Source organism: Anguilla anguilla, chromosome 17 (genome assembly GCF_013347855.1).
Source record: "Anguilla anguilla isolate fAngAng1 chromosome 17, fAngAng1.pri, whole genome shotgun sequence".
Taxonomy (NCBI): Eukaryota; Metazoa; Chordata; class Actinopteri; order Anguilliformes; family Anguillidae; genus Anguilla; species Anguilla anguilla.
Genome location: NC_049217.1, coordinates 27,586,734 through 27,604,335, shown reverse-complemented (window position 1 = coordinate 27,604,335; position 17,602 = coordinate 27,586,734). Strand labels below are relative to the sequence as shown.

The 17,602-nt window shown below is 47.1% G+C and overlaps 1 protein-coding gene across 4 annotated transcripts in view; it reads right to left on the bottom strand.

The window, feature by feature from the left end:
* Positions 1–9,054: 9,054 nt before the first annotated feature.
* LOC118217038 (choline transporter-like protein 2) overlaps positions 9,055–17,602 on the bottom strand; it is a 34,269-nt gene continuing 25,721 nt past the window's right edge. For 2 of the 4 annotated variants that reach the window (XM_035398791.1, XM_035398792.1), the window contains exons 16-22: positions 17,292–17,386; positions 16,571–16,674; positions 15,843–15,916; positions 15,216–15,286; positions 14,552–14,640; positions 13,527–13,611; positions 9,055–10,051 (exon numbers count right to left, since the gene is read on the bottom strand). In XM_035398791.1, the coding sequence (XP_035254682.1) occupies positions 9,939–10,051; positions 13,527–13,611; positions 14,552–14,640; positions 15,216–15,286; positions 15,843–15,916; positions 16,571–16,674; positions 17,292–17,386 (631 nt within the window). In that variant the 3' untranslated portion in view covers positions 9,055–9,938. Of the gene's footprint in view, positions 10,052–10,656; positions 12,231–13,526; positions 13,612–14,551; positions 14,641–15,215; positions 15,287–15,842; positions 15,917–16,570; positions 16,675–17,291; positions 17,387–17,602 lie in introns of those variants that run through there. The other 2 variants (XM_035398789.1, XM_035398790.1) reach the window with 1 other exon arrangement.

Here is a 17,602-nt window from a genome sequence, read left to right as displayed (position 1 = left end):
ATAGTTAATATATATATAGTCAAAACATTTCTATATCATTTATAAACTTCAAAAATCATTAAAAAAATCATAAAATAAAAAACATAGTACTGTCATTTCTTTTTTTTAAACTTAATTTCCCCATTTTTCTTTTTCAGTAGAACAGTCCTTAAATTATTTTAATTTCTTAATGTAGTTTTTGTTTCTGTAAATTCAATGGTTTTTAAAAAGGTGAGCTTTAATGATATGCATTGCACCTCTTACATGTGTAAATAACCCTTTCCATTAGCGAGATCAAAGCCTGAACCCAATGCTCGAAACTGCACTGAAATGCCAGCCTACCATTGCAACATAGCCATCCAGACCATTAGCTGATGGATCATTTCAACGAGCCGTTTAACTTCAGAATGAAATACAGACGTCATGGCAACCCGGCTTGAAAATAAGGGATTCGTAGTTAGATTCCAACTCTGGTTCCAAGTCCTATATTTTGAACTTCTGCTGTACTATGATGCGTGTGTGTGCTACGATGTGCTATGATGTGGTATAATGCGATTTTGACTGCAGCCAATCTGTCTGTTTGTGAGGTCAAAATAAATGACATCACTGTCTGTTTAATGAGAGTGGGGAGGGGCGGGGGGGGGGGGTCTCTGAAATGTCGAGCCACGTTGTTTCGCCATAGCAGGACCTCCTGCATCCTGCCCACGATTCCACTAACGAGCGTGATTAATCTGGAGCCAAAGAGACACAGCAATATTGACGCCGCAATTAATTACCACGAATGAGGGACACAAAATATTATGTCATATCGATGCGTTATAATACAGCATGGCACGCAGAGTGCAGCACACATGTACATGAGCAGAGGAGCAGATCACAGGCGTTGAATTTTCAGTTAAAATTTTGTCAGTTGCAAGGGGTGGGAGGTGGGTGGGGGGGGCATGGGGGATTAGTAAACAGGTGGAAAGTAGTTGCAGGTAAATCTTGCGCTTATATTCGGAAACACCAAAGCTTTGCCTCTTTCGAAAGGCCCATGACTCCGTTGGTGAGCCGCAAAGGTGGAGGTAATGTCGTGAACTCATACAGGACTGCCTCACAAAAAGCCCTTCGCCAAATGGTGGCTCTGCAGCCAACGCGTGATATAAGGCCCGAAATAACCGAATAACAAGAGCACCCACTTCCCCTTTCAGGAGCACGGAAACATCTGCTTGGCTTTGCCTCGGCTCCCCTCCGCCCGTTTCCAAAAGGAAGAAAGGGAACAGAACACGCAGAATGAGTCCCTTCATATCTTATTTTAGGAATCATGTGCTCTCTCATTTTTAGCCTATAACCACATCATCCTGCATCCGTCTGACACAGGTTTCTATAAGACACAGAGTCTGACACAGGTTTCTACAGGGCACAGAGTCTGACACAGGTTTCTACACAGCACTGAGAGTCTGACACAGATTTCTACAGGACACTGAGTCTGACACAGGTTTCTACAGGACACTGAGTCTGACACAGGTTTCTACAGGGCACAGAGTCTGACACAGGTTTCTACAGGACACTGAGTCTGACACAGGTTTCTATAAGACACAGAGTCTGACAAAGGTTTCTACATGGTACAGAGCGTCTGAAACAGGTTTCTACAGGGCACAGAATCTGACACAGGTCTGTACAGGGCACATAGTCTGACACACGTTTCTATAGGACAGAGTCTGACAGGTTTCTACAGGCCACGGAGTCTGACACAGTTTTCCACAGGGCATATATGCTTATGGAAGTTCCCACAGGGCACTTCAGAGTCACTGAATGTAAGCAAATAAAAACAGATTGTGAATGCAGACTACATAAAGACTACAAAGGATGGGGCACAAAGCTGCTCATGTTTGTCCTCACGGGGATGGAAAAAGCTCTCTTTCTGAAAGTACGTCATGTGACTTTTATCCACGTCTCTGAGACTTTTGAAGTGTAATGAACTCTGGTTCATGCACCCACAGTGGACATAAGCTGCCACTTCCGGCACACACACTCTTCTCACTCACACGCACACTCACACACACACACACACACACACACGCACACGCACGCTCACACACACGCACACACCCCCCCCCCCCCCCCCGCCAGAAAAAACGCTGTCATCTCCCTCCAGTGATTACGGACCCATCAGATTTAATTATTCCGCCTGAGTGGAACCGCTTCATTAAAGAAGAAAAGGCACGCCCACCGTTTTGTCAGCTAGTGAGCATCTGCAGCCCACCCGAGGACTCCCCTCACACGCTCCACTGACAGCCTCCTTCATCTCCCCAGTTCTACTATCAAACCTGCGCATGGAATATGCCTTTTCCAGAAAGAAAGTGCGCCTGTAAGACAAGCAAGGGCAAATATTTCAGAGACTGAGGAAGAGGATGATAGCAAGCGTGCCGCAGGATCCTGTGAAGTCATCTCATTCCAGATCGGGGGCCAGATCCAATCTCATTTTAACAAAATTAGTGGAAACTGAACTTGTAAACTGAAAAATAACCCGGAACATTCCAGGGGCTGTATTTAATTTCATCAACTGAATGAGAGTTAATTTCCTGAACTGACTGAACTGAGGCGTCATTGACACCAGCCCTGATCTAGTGACATCACAATGGAGGATCACATGACCAAAGTCAAGAGGAGGTCAGGAGAGGAGGTCAGATTCTCTGAGCTGGCCAATAGAAGGACTGCGTGTGGTAATTACACAGGAGGCCACCTAGCCGGACAACCAGACTAATCTGGTACTTAGAACTGATGGAATTAAACAGATTCAGATTTAGAATTTTTATGCTCCAAAGAATGGTCCCTTCATTTCCTCAAAAGTTCTACTGCTTATCCCCATGCAGAAAGTAGGGATGTGTGGAAGGTGGGGGATGGGGGGATTGCACGGCTACAACAGGAGGGACCCCTTCTTGGCTTATGACCACCGTTTGTGTGGGAATATGTCCCCTCCACCCCCAAGTCTGCGATCCCTGTAATGGCCTGAGGCCCACTGTTTCTAACAAGAACTCTAATATCGTGACAAACCGTACCCTGACGGTACCTTCGTCAGGACAAAATCGGGATTTAAACCGGGACGTCCGGTCAGCCTAGCTGAGCCTTCTGTTGCTGTTGATTTTGGCACGCATAGTGAACTTTCCCCTGATTTCTCCAGGCAATCGTATGTAAATGGTAAATGGACTGCATTTATATGGCGCTTTTATCCAAAGCGCTGTACAGTTGATGTCTCTCATTCACCCATTTACACGCCAATGGTGAAAGGCTGCCATGCAAGGTACCAATCAGCTCATTGGGAGCAATTAGGGGTTAGGCGTCTTGCTCAGGGACACTTTGACACGCCCCACGGTGGGGGATTGAACCGGCAACCCTCCGACTGCCAGACAAATGCTCTTGCCTCCTGAGCTATGTCGCCCCTGCATGTGATGCAGGCCGAACCAATCGGCTGAATGTGCTAAAAAAAGAAGAATTTTTAAATTTCAAAAACGCACAGTCAGCCTGGTACTCTACCCACGGGACTGACGTAGGTGCTCCTTCACACCCGTGCGTGAGCACGGCTAAAAGAATCGGTGACGCGTCCTCAGAGTCCCCTACGCCAGAGAGGTGTGGCGCTATTTTAATCCTCAGCAGCAAGAATAGAAGCGCCGCTGGCCTTGAGGGGGAAGCGTGCAGCTGAATGCATGTTCGGTCATGTTTGGTCATAAACAAACCACAACAAAAAAGCATTAGGATCAAGATTCGGTCAATTGCTCTTGGTCCGGTGGCTTTGCTCGGTGCCGTTGTCTTGTGTTTTCTTACAGTTCCTGCGAGCCCCAGCTGGCCACTGCACGGTCCAGGGAAGGAGGGTTTCGGTCTTCGGGGTTATGTTGATCTAGTCGCACGAGAGCGACCCCGTCTGGTCAGTGGAGCACCTGCAGTCTGCCCCCCCCCCCCGCACGTGAAGAACGGTCGTCCGAGCGCGACTGAGAAGCCCAACTGGTGGACTGCAGACTGAAACTCTAGGGATGGCCGTGGAAACACAGGCCTGTTTAAACTGAGGAAGGACGCTTCAGAGAGGAGGGGGGACACAGGCCTGTTTAAACTGAGGAAGGACGCTTCAGAGAGGAGGGGGCGGACACAGGCCTGTTTAAACTGAGGAAGGACGCTTCAGAGAGGAGGGGGCGGACACAGGCCTGTTTAAACTGAGGAAGGACGCTGCAGAGACGAGGGAACACAGGCCTGTTTAAACTGAGGAAGGACGCTTCAGAGAGGAGGGGGGGGGACAGGCCTGTTTAAACTGAGGAAGGACGCTTCAGAGAGGAGGGGGGGGGACAGGCCTGTTTAAACTGAGGAAGGACGCTTCAGAGAGGAGGGGGGGGGACAGGCCTGTTTAAACTGAGGAAGGACGCTGCAGAGAGGGGGGGACACAGGCCTGTTTAAACTGAGGAAGGACGCTTCAGAGAGGAGGGGGGGGGACAGGCTTGTTTAAACTGAGGAAGGACGCTGCAGAGGGGGGGGGACACAGGCCTGTTTAAACTGAGGAAGGACGCTGCAGAGAGGAGGGGGGGGACAGGCCTGTTTAAACTGAGGAAGGACGCTGCAGAGATGGGGGGGACAGGCTTGTTTAAACTGAGGAAGGACGCTTCAGAGAGGAGGGGGGGGACAGGCCTGTTTAAACTGAGGAAGGACGCTGCAGAGAGGAGGGGGGGGGACAGGCTTGTTTAAACTGAGGAAGGACGCTTCAGAGAGGAGGGGGGGGACAGGCCTGTTTAAACTGAGGGAGGGACGGTGCAGAGGGGGGGGACACAGGCCTGTTTTAACTGAGGAAGGACGCTGCACGGGCGTGGGGACACACCCCCCTTTAAACCGTGACGAAGCCAGAGGGAATGAAAGGAATCCACCAGCATCATTTCAGAGCCATTAAAGCACGTGACTCATCCCCCTGATTAAAACGGACGGGCTCGCAGGGTTCAGAGACGCGGGTGATTCCAGGCCTCTGTTACGATGCCCTTGTTCGCCGCTGAAATCTGTCACGGATCGAGTGCGTATCGCAGCCCGATCTCAACGCATCCTTCCCACCGCCTGCTGCTGCTATGGCCAGACTCCGGTGACGTCACCGAAAGCCTTCTGGAGCCTTTCCTAGTTACGCGTCTGATCAGAATCTGAAGAAGCCCGACCGTAACCTGCAGTCAGTCCTACAGGGCCATGTTAGATGCCAATGGATAGCGTGTACAACCGTTTGAAGTGTACTCAGCTGTACTCGGGGTAAGATCCAGATAAGAGCGTTTTCTGGATGCCTAAATGTAGATGACGCACGCAGTATTGCCGAACTGTCAAACTGTATCGCTTGTTTGATTCGCCACTGTGAACTCAAAGCAAAAGTTTTTATTTTACAGAGGAATTGAGTCTTTCCATAGGCTTGAGGAAAAACCTGTACGATCCCCCAACATTGGGGGGGATTTCGATGTCAACCTATCGAGTGCTAAACATGACACTGCCAGTGAGGGCTGTGAGGCTGGAATATCTGTACTTGGGAGGACAAAGGTGGGGGGGGGGGGTGGGGGGTGGGTGGCTAGGTGTAATGGGGCTATTGTTTGCACCCAGAGAACACGCAATCAAGATACTCCACAATGGCAGTGCATTCAGCCTAATCTTTCTCACTGATTGTGTATCAGTGTGCAGTTTCAGTCTGAGGCCAACAGCATTTCAGCCTAACCTACATTAAATTTGCTCTCTCTACAGCAATGCAAATTCAGTTGGCTGGATGCAGAGACACTGTGTGACCCCCCCCCCCCCCCCCCCCCCCACCAAGTTTTAACCCTTTAAAGTGTGAGATCACAAATATGTGATTAGAATACTCTTACCTAACATTCTAATGCTGATGTCACAATCACTACTGGTAATTGAAAGCAGCGGAGTTCTCGAACACTGACTTAATAAAAATTAAAAAAAAACAATCCAAAAAACCCACTCTACAAAGGGTTAAAGCAATTCAGACTGGGCAGTAAGGATACAGTCTTCAGAATGTGAGAATATGATAGTGCTGGCATTTTACCATATTCATTAAGCAACCATGCTTATCCCAACATTATGGAGGGTCCATTCTTACAAGTGGGTAAAATTATAAGATAGATAAACGCTTCGCTTAAATGAAAAACAGCAGTTAACCCCAATTTACCACAAATTCTCAATTCACAGGCTGAGCTCTTAACCAATATACCATCAAAATACCTTACCAATATACCGCGCAGCCAACCTTAGGATGTGCAGTACAGATAAAGTATTCAACGCTTATTTAAATATTCTGTTGGGATTTGTACTGGGCACCAATCACCTTACTGGGTTAAGGAAATAGATACCATGGCAAAAGATTCAATGTTTACCTATTATCTGTAACTGTTTACAGACAGTATTGATGCATGCTATTTTTGTGACAGTTGAATCCAAAATGAGGTCAAATTCTTTATATAAATGCATAGGTGTGCCTTCGGAGTCACGCTACATGACTAATTAGTCATGCATGTTCTTGAAGAGTAAAGGACAGTCCCATTGTTTACCTGTGGAATGAATATGAAATGATGTGTATGTGTTCCTCCAGCAATATGTCGGGTTATAAGAGTGACAGCCAATCAGGCAGCCAATCATCTACGAGCTACTTTACATGTGAGTAAGAGGCCGCAGTTTGACGTCATAAATACTCACCAAAGGCTGCGGCTGCTTTCTGTTCTCACCTCGAAATCAGCGCCCAATCCAGACCCAGGTAACCCAGGTAACCGGGAGAAGTGAGTTAACTGTGTAATCATCTGCTCTAATTGATTCATTAAGAGCCGAGCAGGCCTAACACTGAAAATCAGCAGGGCCTGTGGCTCTCCAGGACCAGGGCTGCAGGCAGGGCCCCTAGGTTAAACGTTCACTGAGTAAAATGCTGAAGAGACCCTTCGGTCCAAGAGGTTCAGCCTCAACCATGGTGTTAGGAAGGCCAACTGATTCATTGCGGGTGCATTTCCCAGCTGAATCAAATTCGTCACTCAAAACTTTAAAGGTCTATGAACTATTTGTTAATTTTTATATTCATAGTAAAGTGTACACTTGCTCTAAATTATTGGTGGCCTTGTGTGTTCACCGGCATTAACAAATGCTGTGTTTCGTTTGCAGTTACTGAGGCAGAACGTTGCCTCCAACGGCAATTCCAACACTGAGCCCCTCTCAAAATGAAACCAGGAATTACAGCAGTGTACTAGATTCATGGCCCATTTAGCTAATCGTATTTTGGCAGGTACACACGGCAAAGTGTGATTAGCACATTAATAAAGCAATCTTATCTGTACGACCCCGTTTAACGTAATTTCGCGTCGCAAGGTAACCGTTAAAAGCTATCACTCAAATCAGTGCGTGGCAGCTAATCTTCTATGTCAAACGGCTCGCTGATAATAAGCGTACACTCAGATCTAGACGGGGAGACAATGTGCAGCGATGCACAAAAAAACATTTTTCTCTATTCAATTTTTTTAAATTAACTTCTCTTTGGCTGTACTTCTCACGTCTCACGTTGCCGTAGCGATCAAGACTACATACGCATTTATAGAGAGAAACAATAATGGGACATGCCACAAGAGGGAAAACAACAACAACAACAACAACAACAACAGTATCACAGTGGATACCCAACTATTCATAATAGTATGAAGGTATTGTTCAGAACAGAACTGTAGAAGAGTCACAAAACAAAACAGCCGGGAGTTCCGCGGCTAAAAGTGGGTCTACCGTTCGCGGCTTGCGTAGCCTGCGGTTCTCCGGGCCTAGTGCTCTTGGTTTTGCGTCATCACGGCGTACACTGACGAAAAACACATCACACCGCTGCTGTCAACCCCGGACATTCCTGTGCTACAGTTTGAGAACCCTGCGGTAACAAACTCTTACAGTTAGTGTACTCCACTGAATCTAAATAGTGCCTATAAAATGTTGTAATCTGTACTCACTCCACTGAACGTGGAAGCCGTAAAATACTTAACCGATGCTTAAGTGTCTGTCCGCTTAATAGTAAAACACTTTCAGCGATTCATCGGTGGAACTTGAATTTGTGTGTGTGGGTGTGTGTGTGTGAGTGCGCAAATGCATAGAGGAAATCCTTGTCTCTCCTGAAACCAGTCATAAAAGTTGGAAATACATCTTTAAGGAACATATGAATGAATGAAACACAGCATTTATATAACACTACTCAGACCCTCAATGTGCTGTACAGTGATCAGGGGGAAACACCTCAGCCACCATCAATGTGTAGCACCCACCCGGGTGATGCACGGCAGCCATTTTGCGGCAGAACGCTCACCGTACATCAGCTGAGGTAAAGAGGGAGAGAAAAATTTTCAGCCAAAATCAGGTGATGATTAGGTGGCAGGTTGAGAGAGCCAGGTTGGGAATTTAGCCAGAACACCGGGGAACCTCCAACTCCCCTCCTACGTGAAGCATTAAGAGCAGCCATAAGTAGGTCTAGTCCAAATAAAAATTCAGAAATATATTTAAAAGATTGTTTGTGATATGTATACATGGCCTACCACAGTCCATTAGCCTGCAAAACTACCGTGAACAATGCATCTATTACTAAAATCTGCCTTCTGTTCTCAATTCAACTACGTGCTTATAGATACAGATACATTGACTCCATCTGGTGGCGTAAATCGAGAACTACAAGTTCCAACTTGGTGACAGGACATTCAATGGAGTGGAGGGTGAGTGGTAGTTTTATGGGTCCCATGGCTGCCACTTCCACTCTGGAAACATGAAACATCTCATAATGTGAGGGGAGGAAAGGAGACAAACAACTTCTGAGGATGATGTGTGTGTGTGTGTGTGTGTGTGTGTGCGCGCGTGTATGAGTTGATTGATGTAAGAAATACATTTCCATATTACATAACTGCACTATGGGAAGGTATTTCAGAAATTCAGCAAATACACTTAATTAATTCAGATGTACACAATCAACAACAGCCCCTGTATGATAAAATACAACAAGAAATATAACCATCCAAATATAACTTTCCCCCAATTTTTCCCCACGAGTAAATTATTGGTATAAAAATGGACAGAAAATATGTAGAAAAGTATTTATTTTTCAGTTTTAAAAATGGAAACCAAGTATTTTTGTCTCAATATCAAATCCTAAGGCACGTGCATCAGCACCACACAAAAAAAAAACAAAAAACTCAATGACACTCCAGAAATGGCAGCTCCACCGCACTGCATAATTGAGTCTCTACACGGGAACTTTGGTAACGTCATGAACACACACATCTCAGGCAATGCCAACGCGCAACACTGGAACCGATCACAATTTAGCATTTATATCTCAAATAAACCCCATATATCACTTAACAGTTCTTCAGCTTGGACAACTACATTTCATTAATTCATCATCGAAAGAAAAATTACAAACGAGAACGTGTCTTGTGCTTTTCGTGTTACATGCTCCACAGAAACCGAAGGCAGAAAGGGTATCGATCCCGTAGGCGTCGGACAGAGTTTTAAAACAGGGTGCATTTTGAGTAATCATCGTTTGGTAGCGACCGCTTCATCTTGCTGGAAGGGGGTATGGTGTTCCCTGATGAGACGCCACAGTAACACTTTTTAAAAAAAAAAACTGTCGGCCCGTAACACAAACTACCCGTGAGGAAAAAAAACCAAAAAAACGTTACTTTAAAGCAGCGACACCTCTTACATCGTTGGTAGTTTAATGTTCCAAAAAGAAGGCACTTGCGAAATAGTGATAACGTTATCCTTAAAAAAACTGCCAATGGCTTTTAAAAATGTCCAGTCAGGCACCATGCTGGTGACTTGAGTGAAACCCCTGGTTGAATTTCACATACTCCACTATATAAAAACAAGGCAGCCAATTGGGGCAGGTTCTGAGCTCCAGCAGGGAGCTCCGCCCACTCTTGATGGCCCCGCCCCCTGCTGCTGGCCCCACCCCTTGGCAGTTAGGACTGCTGTGCCAGAGTGGGGTCATTCTTCTTCTTCAGAATTTTGAGCAGATTCTCAGGCATCAGATAGGGCCTCTCTGCACTGCCATCATTCCTCTCCAGGTCCTCCACTGCAGAGAGAGAGACAGAGAGAGAGAGGGAGAAAGGAGAAAGGCAGAGAGAGAGGGGGGGAGAGAGAGCACAAGAGGGAAAGACACAAAGGGAGGGATAGAAATGGAGGAATAAAGAGCGAAAAAACATAGGGACGGAACAGAGACAGACGGCGAGAAGGGGAGACGTATGACAGTAAATATTTTTTCATCAAATTCAAGCTGGAAAGCATCCTCAGAACACACAGGACACGGCTCCTCCTCTTCACGGAAAAGCCCTTGACATCAGAACAGGGATGTGGGAAAGGCCTAAATTACAACCAATACTGAAACACCACACACAACACTTTCCTAAATGCCCTGCTTGCTTAGTAGATTCTGAAGGTAAGCCTGCTAAATTATCACTGCAGAAGGTAAGCCTGTTAAATTATCACTGCAAAAGGTAAGCCTGTTAAATTATCACGGCAAACCATCGCATTAAAGACCCAACTACGTGGCATATCCCAAAAAAATCTTCCAACTCCACCCCCACCCCCCTCCCCTCCCCTCCCCCCCCCCCTCACCTGCACCCCTCCCCCCCACCAACTCAGGACAGAAAAAGCAAGGAAGAGCCCTCCACAGTAAAGAAAGACTTGTATCTTTAATAAAGAGTAGGAAAGATGTTACTGGCATGCGACAGAGACAGAGAGAAGGAACGGGACAGGAAGTGGTCATGGCACGGGGCCAGAACAGTGCAGGAAGTTGTGTCATGCGGGGACACAACCCCTTCCGGCAGTCAGGAAGACCCAAGGCAAGGAGGTGTCTGATTGTATCACGTTAGGAGAAAAAAAAAAAAAAAAAACAACAACCCAGCTTTCGCTGGGATCTGCTACGTGGACTGGAGATTGAGCAGAAGAGTCTGAATTAAATTCCACAATCGTTTCAGCATTTCCTAAAAAATGGGGGGGAGGGGTGTGACATTTGGCTTAGTTCAGTAACAGGATAAGCATAAACAGTAACTATAAGGCAGTCCCTTCGAGTTTAGCTTTAGAAACTGTAAACATGGAGTTCGCGAGAAGTAGTTGTGTTGCATATATCAACACGATAAATACAAAGTCAAATCATTTTCAGGCACGTGAACAGATAATTTTTTTTCTCCCCAGTATCTTCAGAATAGACTAAAAAGCAGCCTTAAGCACACCCTGTGATAGTTCTGTATAATGACCGTACTCTTTCAGCCCAACCAAAACCTAAGACACTACTGACAAGTTCCCCGACCAGTTTTATCTGCCCGTTCTTCTGTTCTCACTAAACACAAGATGGCTGCAGGATCAGATGACAAATTCAGTTTCTGTGGGTGTCCTTGGTGCAATCAACGCAAGGCATCTTGGGCGGTAGGGAGACGTAAACAAAAGTGCTTTTTAAAAATATTTGTGGACATGCAGTCTGTGGACGTCTGCCATTGCAGCCATAACCTGCATGATGCTTCCACAGAGAGCGAGGCTAGGTTTAAAAAAATGTAACACCCTCTGTAGTGTAAAACGTCTAACTGGGGAGGGGGGGGGCACACTCAGGGCTACCATCAGCACCAGAGGAACAGACAAACTTACTGGTCTGTTTTCTCTCTTTTTCTCTAAAAGTCCATGAGGACCACAGTATCCACTGTTTTTTTTTTTTTTAAAGTTTTTTTGCTGTTTTTCAGTTATAATAAGCGATTAAAGTCACCGATTGGCTAAACATTCCTTCGATTCAAGACCCTGAACTGGGCACTGATTGAAGGGAAGACACAAACCCTCAGATACTGCAGGACTTCAGGTCCCCCCCCCCCCACGTCCAGCTGGCCGAACGGACAGAGGAGACGCTGCCGGCCTAACAGTCTCAGGCTCAGATTATACGCAAACAACAAGGGGCAGAACTGGATCCAGGGAGGGAGTCAGCAATTTGGACAACTGCGTCTCTCTCTCTCTCTCTCAGTCCTCTGTCCCGCCCTGTGGGCCCTGCATTTCGTGCGACCGGGGACGCTGATGCTGCGCCTGCTGCTGCTGCAGCTGAATCTCCTCCCCTTCCAGCTGCGAGGGCGGGGCTGGCTTATCCGGCTCCGCCTCCTGCTCCTCCCCCTCCCGCCGCGGCTGTCCGTCAGTCTTGCTGAGAATCTCGTGGAGCTCCGGGGACATGTAGTACGGCCGTTCCTCAGAGCCGTCGTTACGCTCCAGGTCCTCGCCTGGCGCGGGTGCGTGAGTGTGCGAGAGTGCGAGTGTGTGATGGTGTGTAAGAGTGCGTGAGTGTGTGTGTGTGCGAGTGTGTGCAAGAATGTGAGTGTGCGAGTGCGCAATAGTGAGTGTATGAGTGTGTAAAAGTGCAAATGTGTGAGTGTGCGAGCATGCAAGAGTGCGAGTGTGTGAGCGTGCAAGTAAGGGTTGTTGCGGGAGGGCGTGGCAGTACAGAACAGGACAGACCCAGGAGACGAGGAAGAAGCGGGGAGAACAGGTGTGAGTTTTGGGAGGTTAAGGAAGAGAGGAGGAGAGGGACAAGAAGAGACAAAGAGACAAAGAGCAAAGTCAGAAACAAAGCAAGAGAAACTCAAGCGTTTTAGTTCAGTTTTAGAGGGTTAGACGCGTGTGAAAGGGTCCAGGCTGACTCCAGCCTTCTCCAGCCAGCCCCAGGTAACAGGCAGTTCAGCAGCCGATTTTCCTGTTTCTTTGTGGAATGTCCAAATCTTAATTACAGGCCTGGGGGGCGGGTGGGGGAGACAGGTTGAAATTCAAAGTATTTGGGGGGGGTGCATAATAATCAGTTAAGTGACCTCAGTACCAGTGAGGATCCACCAGCCTGGCAGTTGGCCTCAGGCATGTGAGCAGTGACCGCTCGAGAAAGACAATGCGAACGTGCTGGGCTGGGGGGCCCCTGGGTGGGGGGGCCTCGAAGCTGGGGGCCCCTGGGCGGGGGGGCCTCGGGGCTGGGGCGGGGGACCCGGGGCTGGGGGACCCCTGGGCTGAGGGACCCCGGGGCTGGGAGACCCTGAGGCTGGGGGACCCCTGGGTGGGGCACCAGTTTAGCATGCTGCCCGCATTAGTGGGAAAACCCAGGAGCATTAGCAGGGTCAAAGGTCAGAAAGAGAGAAGAGGAGGCTGAAGAACACAGCACTCTGGATCAGCCACAGGCTGCTGCTCAAACCCACTACACATGCCCTGATGTCAAAATAAGAGCGGACACACTATCGCTAACAGAGCTGGGGCCGATTCAATTCACTCGCTTCAAAAAATAAAATCAATCTGCGAACTGAAAAAATACCTGCTATGTTCGGTGATGATTTTTAAATTATGAACTGAATTTCAGAAACTGCACTGACCCGAGCAGACAGCAGACCTGCTAAACAGATGAACTCCCTCAGAGAACGCATCACCGCGCGTCAGTCAGACCTCAGCTTCCGCTCACACACAGGCGGCACTGCCCGGCCACACAGAGCCGTGTGCCGGGGGTTCGAATCGCTTTCCGAGGGGGGGGGGGGGGTACTCACAGAAGCAGAGGAAGAGTGTGTCCACACACATGGCGTAGACGCTGAAGAAGCCGTGAGCGATGAGGTAGGACCCCACCACCACGGTCTGCAGGGGGAGAGAGGAACGGGCGAGAACGTGACCGCGCGGTCAAACCGTCACCGTTACATTACATTACAATACATTACATTACACTACATTTCATTACACTACACTACGTTACACTACATTACACTACATTACACTACACTACATCACACTACACTACACTACAATACATTACATTACACTACATTACACTACACTACACTACACTACATTACAGTACACTACACTACACTACATTACAGCCATTTAGCAGACGCTCATATCCAGAGCGACTTACACAACTTTTTACATAGCATTTACATTATGCTATATCCATTTATACAGCTGCATATATACTGAAGCAATGCAGGTTAAGTATCAAGCAGTTAAGCTCAACGGTACAACGGCAGCGTCCTACCTGGGAATCGAACCTATGACCTTTAGGTTACAAGACCAGCCCCGTACCCATTATACTACACTGTTGCCCACCACGTTACACACCACACGCACAGCCTAACTCATAACTCACTGACACGCAAAACAATGGACATCCCCCCCCCCACCCCCCCGTTTAGTTTCTACATGCAAACAAGTCACACTCTTATTCAGCCCAGAGAGGCATAGCCATAAAAAAATTCAGTAATTGCATTCCTAAAAAAAACCATGCTTAACATTTTCTATTTAGGATGAGGCTAAAGATTAGTCAGCAAACTGACTTCATCTGTAAATGACAGTAACACATCTCTATTCTCAGCGTGTGTTCCTTTTTGGACTCGTCAGCACACGTTTAAGCGCTTGTAAGCAGCCCCTTGCTAAAAGCAGAGCCTCTGATTGGCGGTCGGTCTCTAAGGAACCGCAGCACACCAGCGGCAGTTAGCTGAAAACGGCCGCGCGACTAAACGAGGGGGTCCGCGGATTCGCCCGTTTCCACGGCTGCCAGCCGCGCGCGGGCCGCCCTCACCAGGATGGGGACCCAGTAGTAGTTGAGGGTGGGGGCCGTCTCCTGGATCGCCCGTATCCTCCCAGAGAAGAAGAAGAAGGCAAAGATTCCTGGGAGACAGCGGGAAGAGAGGGACATCGCTCTGTGTGAACTCCTTTCATTTTTACCAATCTCCTCGCCACCCCGGCAAAACAAACAAGACATTAAATGATTTGAATATGTAAAAGTACTGGTTTAACTCCATAAGATTACTGAATGACTACATTTAAAAAAAACTATTACACAGACGATTATTCCACTGATTTGGTGAAACGTGAATTCAGCCATTTGGACATTCAGTAAAATGCCTCCATGAGTGGAGCAGCAGCTTCAGCCTGATGCTTTGGTAGATCGACTAATGGGCTATTGACAGGACTGGCGATGGTAACCATCATAGCGTTTAATGCCGATGGTGACCATGGTAACCATCACAGCGTTTATACCGATGGTGACCATGGTAACCATCACAGCGTTTATGTCGATGGTGACCATGGTAACCATCACAGTGTTTATGCCGATGGTGACCATGGTGACCATCACAGCGTTTAATGCCGATGGTGACCATGGCAACCGTCACAGCATTTATGCCAATGGTGACCATGGTAACCATCACAGCGTTTAAGCTAAACTCCCAGACTGCACTTACCCACAGAGCCCACAATAAGCAGCTTCCCCAGGAACAGGAGGAAGTCTGTGACCTTGTCCAACACTGCCACCCTGTGGATTCATGGAGAGACTGCATGAGTGGGATACCAGCAGAACGGTGTCCTTATCTAACCGTGACAGATATCGGACAGATAACTCCTACCCTCCCATTCGTCCGTCCCTTTCCGTTAGTACAGAGGCTTTGCCTCGTTAACAGGAGTTTCCTGTGCTTCAAACATCCTCTGAAACTTTATTGTACTTGGAATTTTCAGAAGATTTTTTAATTTATTTTAACCTTTATTTGCCCAGGGTTGGTTCACTGAGCACGGATACTCTTTTGCAGGAACGCCCTGCTTCACACTCATACGCATTCACACCTGGGTGCTGCCCAGTACAACCACAATCCTCTATTTTTGGCCACTGAGCAGGTCCACTCCACTGAGCAGCTCCACTCCACCGAGCAGCTCCACTCCACCGAGCAGCTCCACTAAACATTAGTATGTTTCAGCATCAACAGAAGGGAGTCGGATGTTTTCGGTGTTAAAAGGCCATGCAGTTGACCATCCTGTTAGTCTGCCCCATTTCTATTCATTATTATTACTATTAATGCCAAATTGGAGGCTCCCACCTGATCAGGTTCCTCATCAGGAGGAAGAAGGCATCCCTGGCCGAGGTGCAGAAGTTTTTGCCGTATATCGCCACCTACAGTGAGAACATAGCATTGCACACAGGATTTATATTTTTTTCAATCATGAAGTTACTGCGTTTGGAGTTCAAGTAAATCGCTGACATGATAAAAAAATATTATGATATCAATAATATAAAACATCACAGTTTGTGGAGTGTCAGTGTTTCTTGGCTCTACAACAAGTTAAGTTTATTCAAAATACCATGAAACTACAACAAAAAACTACAACAAAAAAAACAACAACACTTTGGTAGATCGACCAATGGACTATTGACAAGACTGCCAACGGTAACCATCACAGCGTTTAATGCCGATGGTGACCATGGTAACCATCACAGCATTTAATGCCGATGGTGACCATGGTAACCATCACAGCGTTTAATGCCAATGGTGACCATGGTAACCATCACAGCGTTTAATGCCAATGGTGACCATGGTAACCATCACAGCATTTAATGCCGATGGTGACCATGGTAACCATCACAGTCTCATTTAGGAGATGTGATGGAACTGTAATGATGCTGATGAAAAGTGAAGAGCTTGTCTAGTGTGACTTCACAAATACTATGCATGAGACATTTATACAGACATGGAGCTTTCAAAGTACGAGCATGCTCAGCTTACACACACACACACACACACACACACACACACACACACACACACACCATGATGTAGGCGTTTCTGTTGAGGAACTTGATGAACTTCTCCAGGCACCAGAAACAGCACTTCAAGCAGCACATCAGGAATTTGGTGCATTTATTGTGGGTCCCTGTGGATGGGGAGAAAAGACATTAAAGTGCATTAAAATCCATCAGCGATGACAGCCAATCAGCACTGCTGGTCATCACCAACGGTAATCTACGACAGTCCTCTTAAACCAGCCATCAACAACACAGCAAAACACATCAACATTATCAGTCACTAACGGCAACCGTCAATGCCTGTTAAAAACTCATTAAGCAATAAACCTATTCACACCAACCGTTATTAACATTCACAGTCATCAATGACACCAGGGAACATCAACACAATGCAGCATTTTAAATGAAAATTATAGTCCACAGGCTCCATTTTCTGTGTGACAGACTGACAGTGAGATCACATTTTTATCTTCAAACCTCAGCACAGTTCATAAAAAACCAAGAAAACTGGCCACAGATGACCTCCATGGCAAACTCTGATGTGCAGGCTCCTTTGATTTCCTTTTAAAGTAAATTCTGTTATCTTTTTATTTGAGCGCAGTGTGTTGTCTTTATGCAAATATCCCAGAGCTTATACATCAGCTTACATCATATAAGGTCTATTCTGAGGTAAAGGCTAGCGTGAACTTTGACCTCTGCTCAAACAGGGTACGATCAGAGATGGGCACGGTGTGCCGGCCCTCACCTTTCATCTTGTGGTCCACATACTCCAGCAGGACCCTGATAGTCTGGACCAGAGCCAAGAGGAGAGACCCGAAGGCCAGGGTGCCCGTGTGGTACCTGCACAGAGACAGACAGAGAGAGAGAGGCAAACTGTAATACATGTTTTAAAAATATCATGCCAATATAACATTTAAAACTGAAATTTAACAAGAGTTACGGACATACTTATCCTCCCTCACACGCATGCACGCACACAGACAGAGATAGTGACACCGCAATTAATCACCACTAACGAGGGACACGAAATCACAGACACATGGAGACACGCAGACG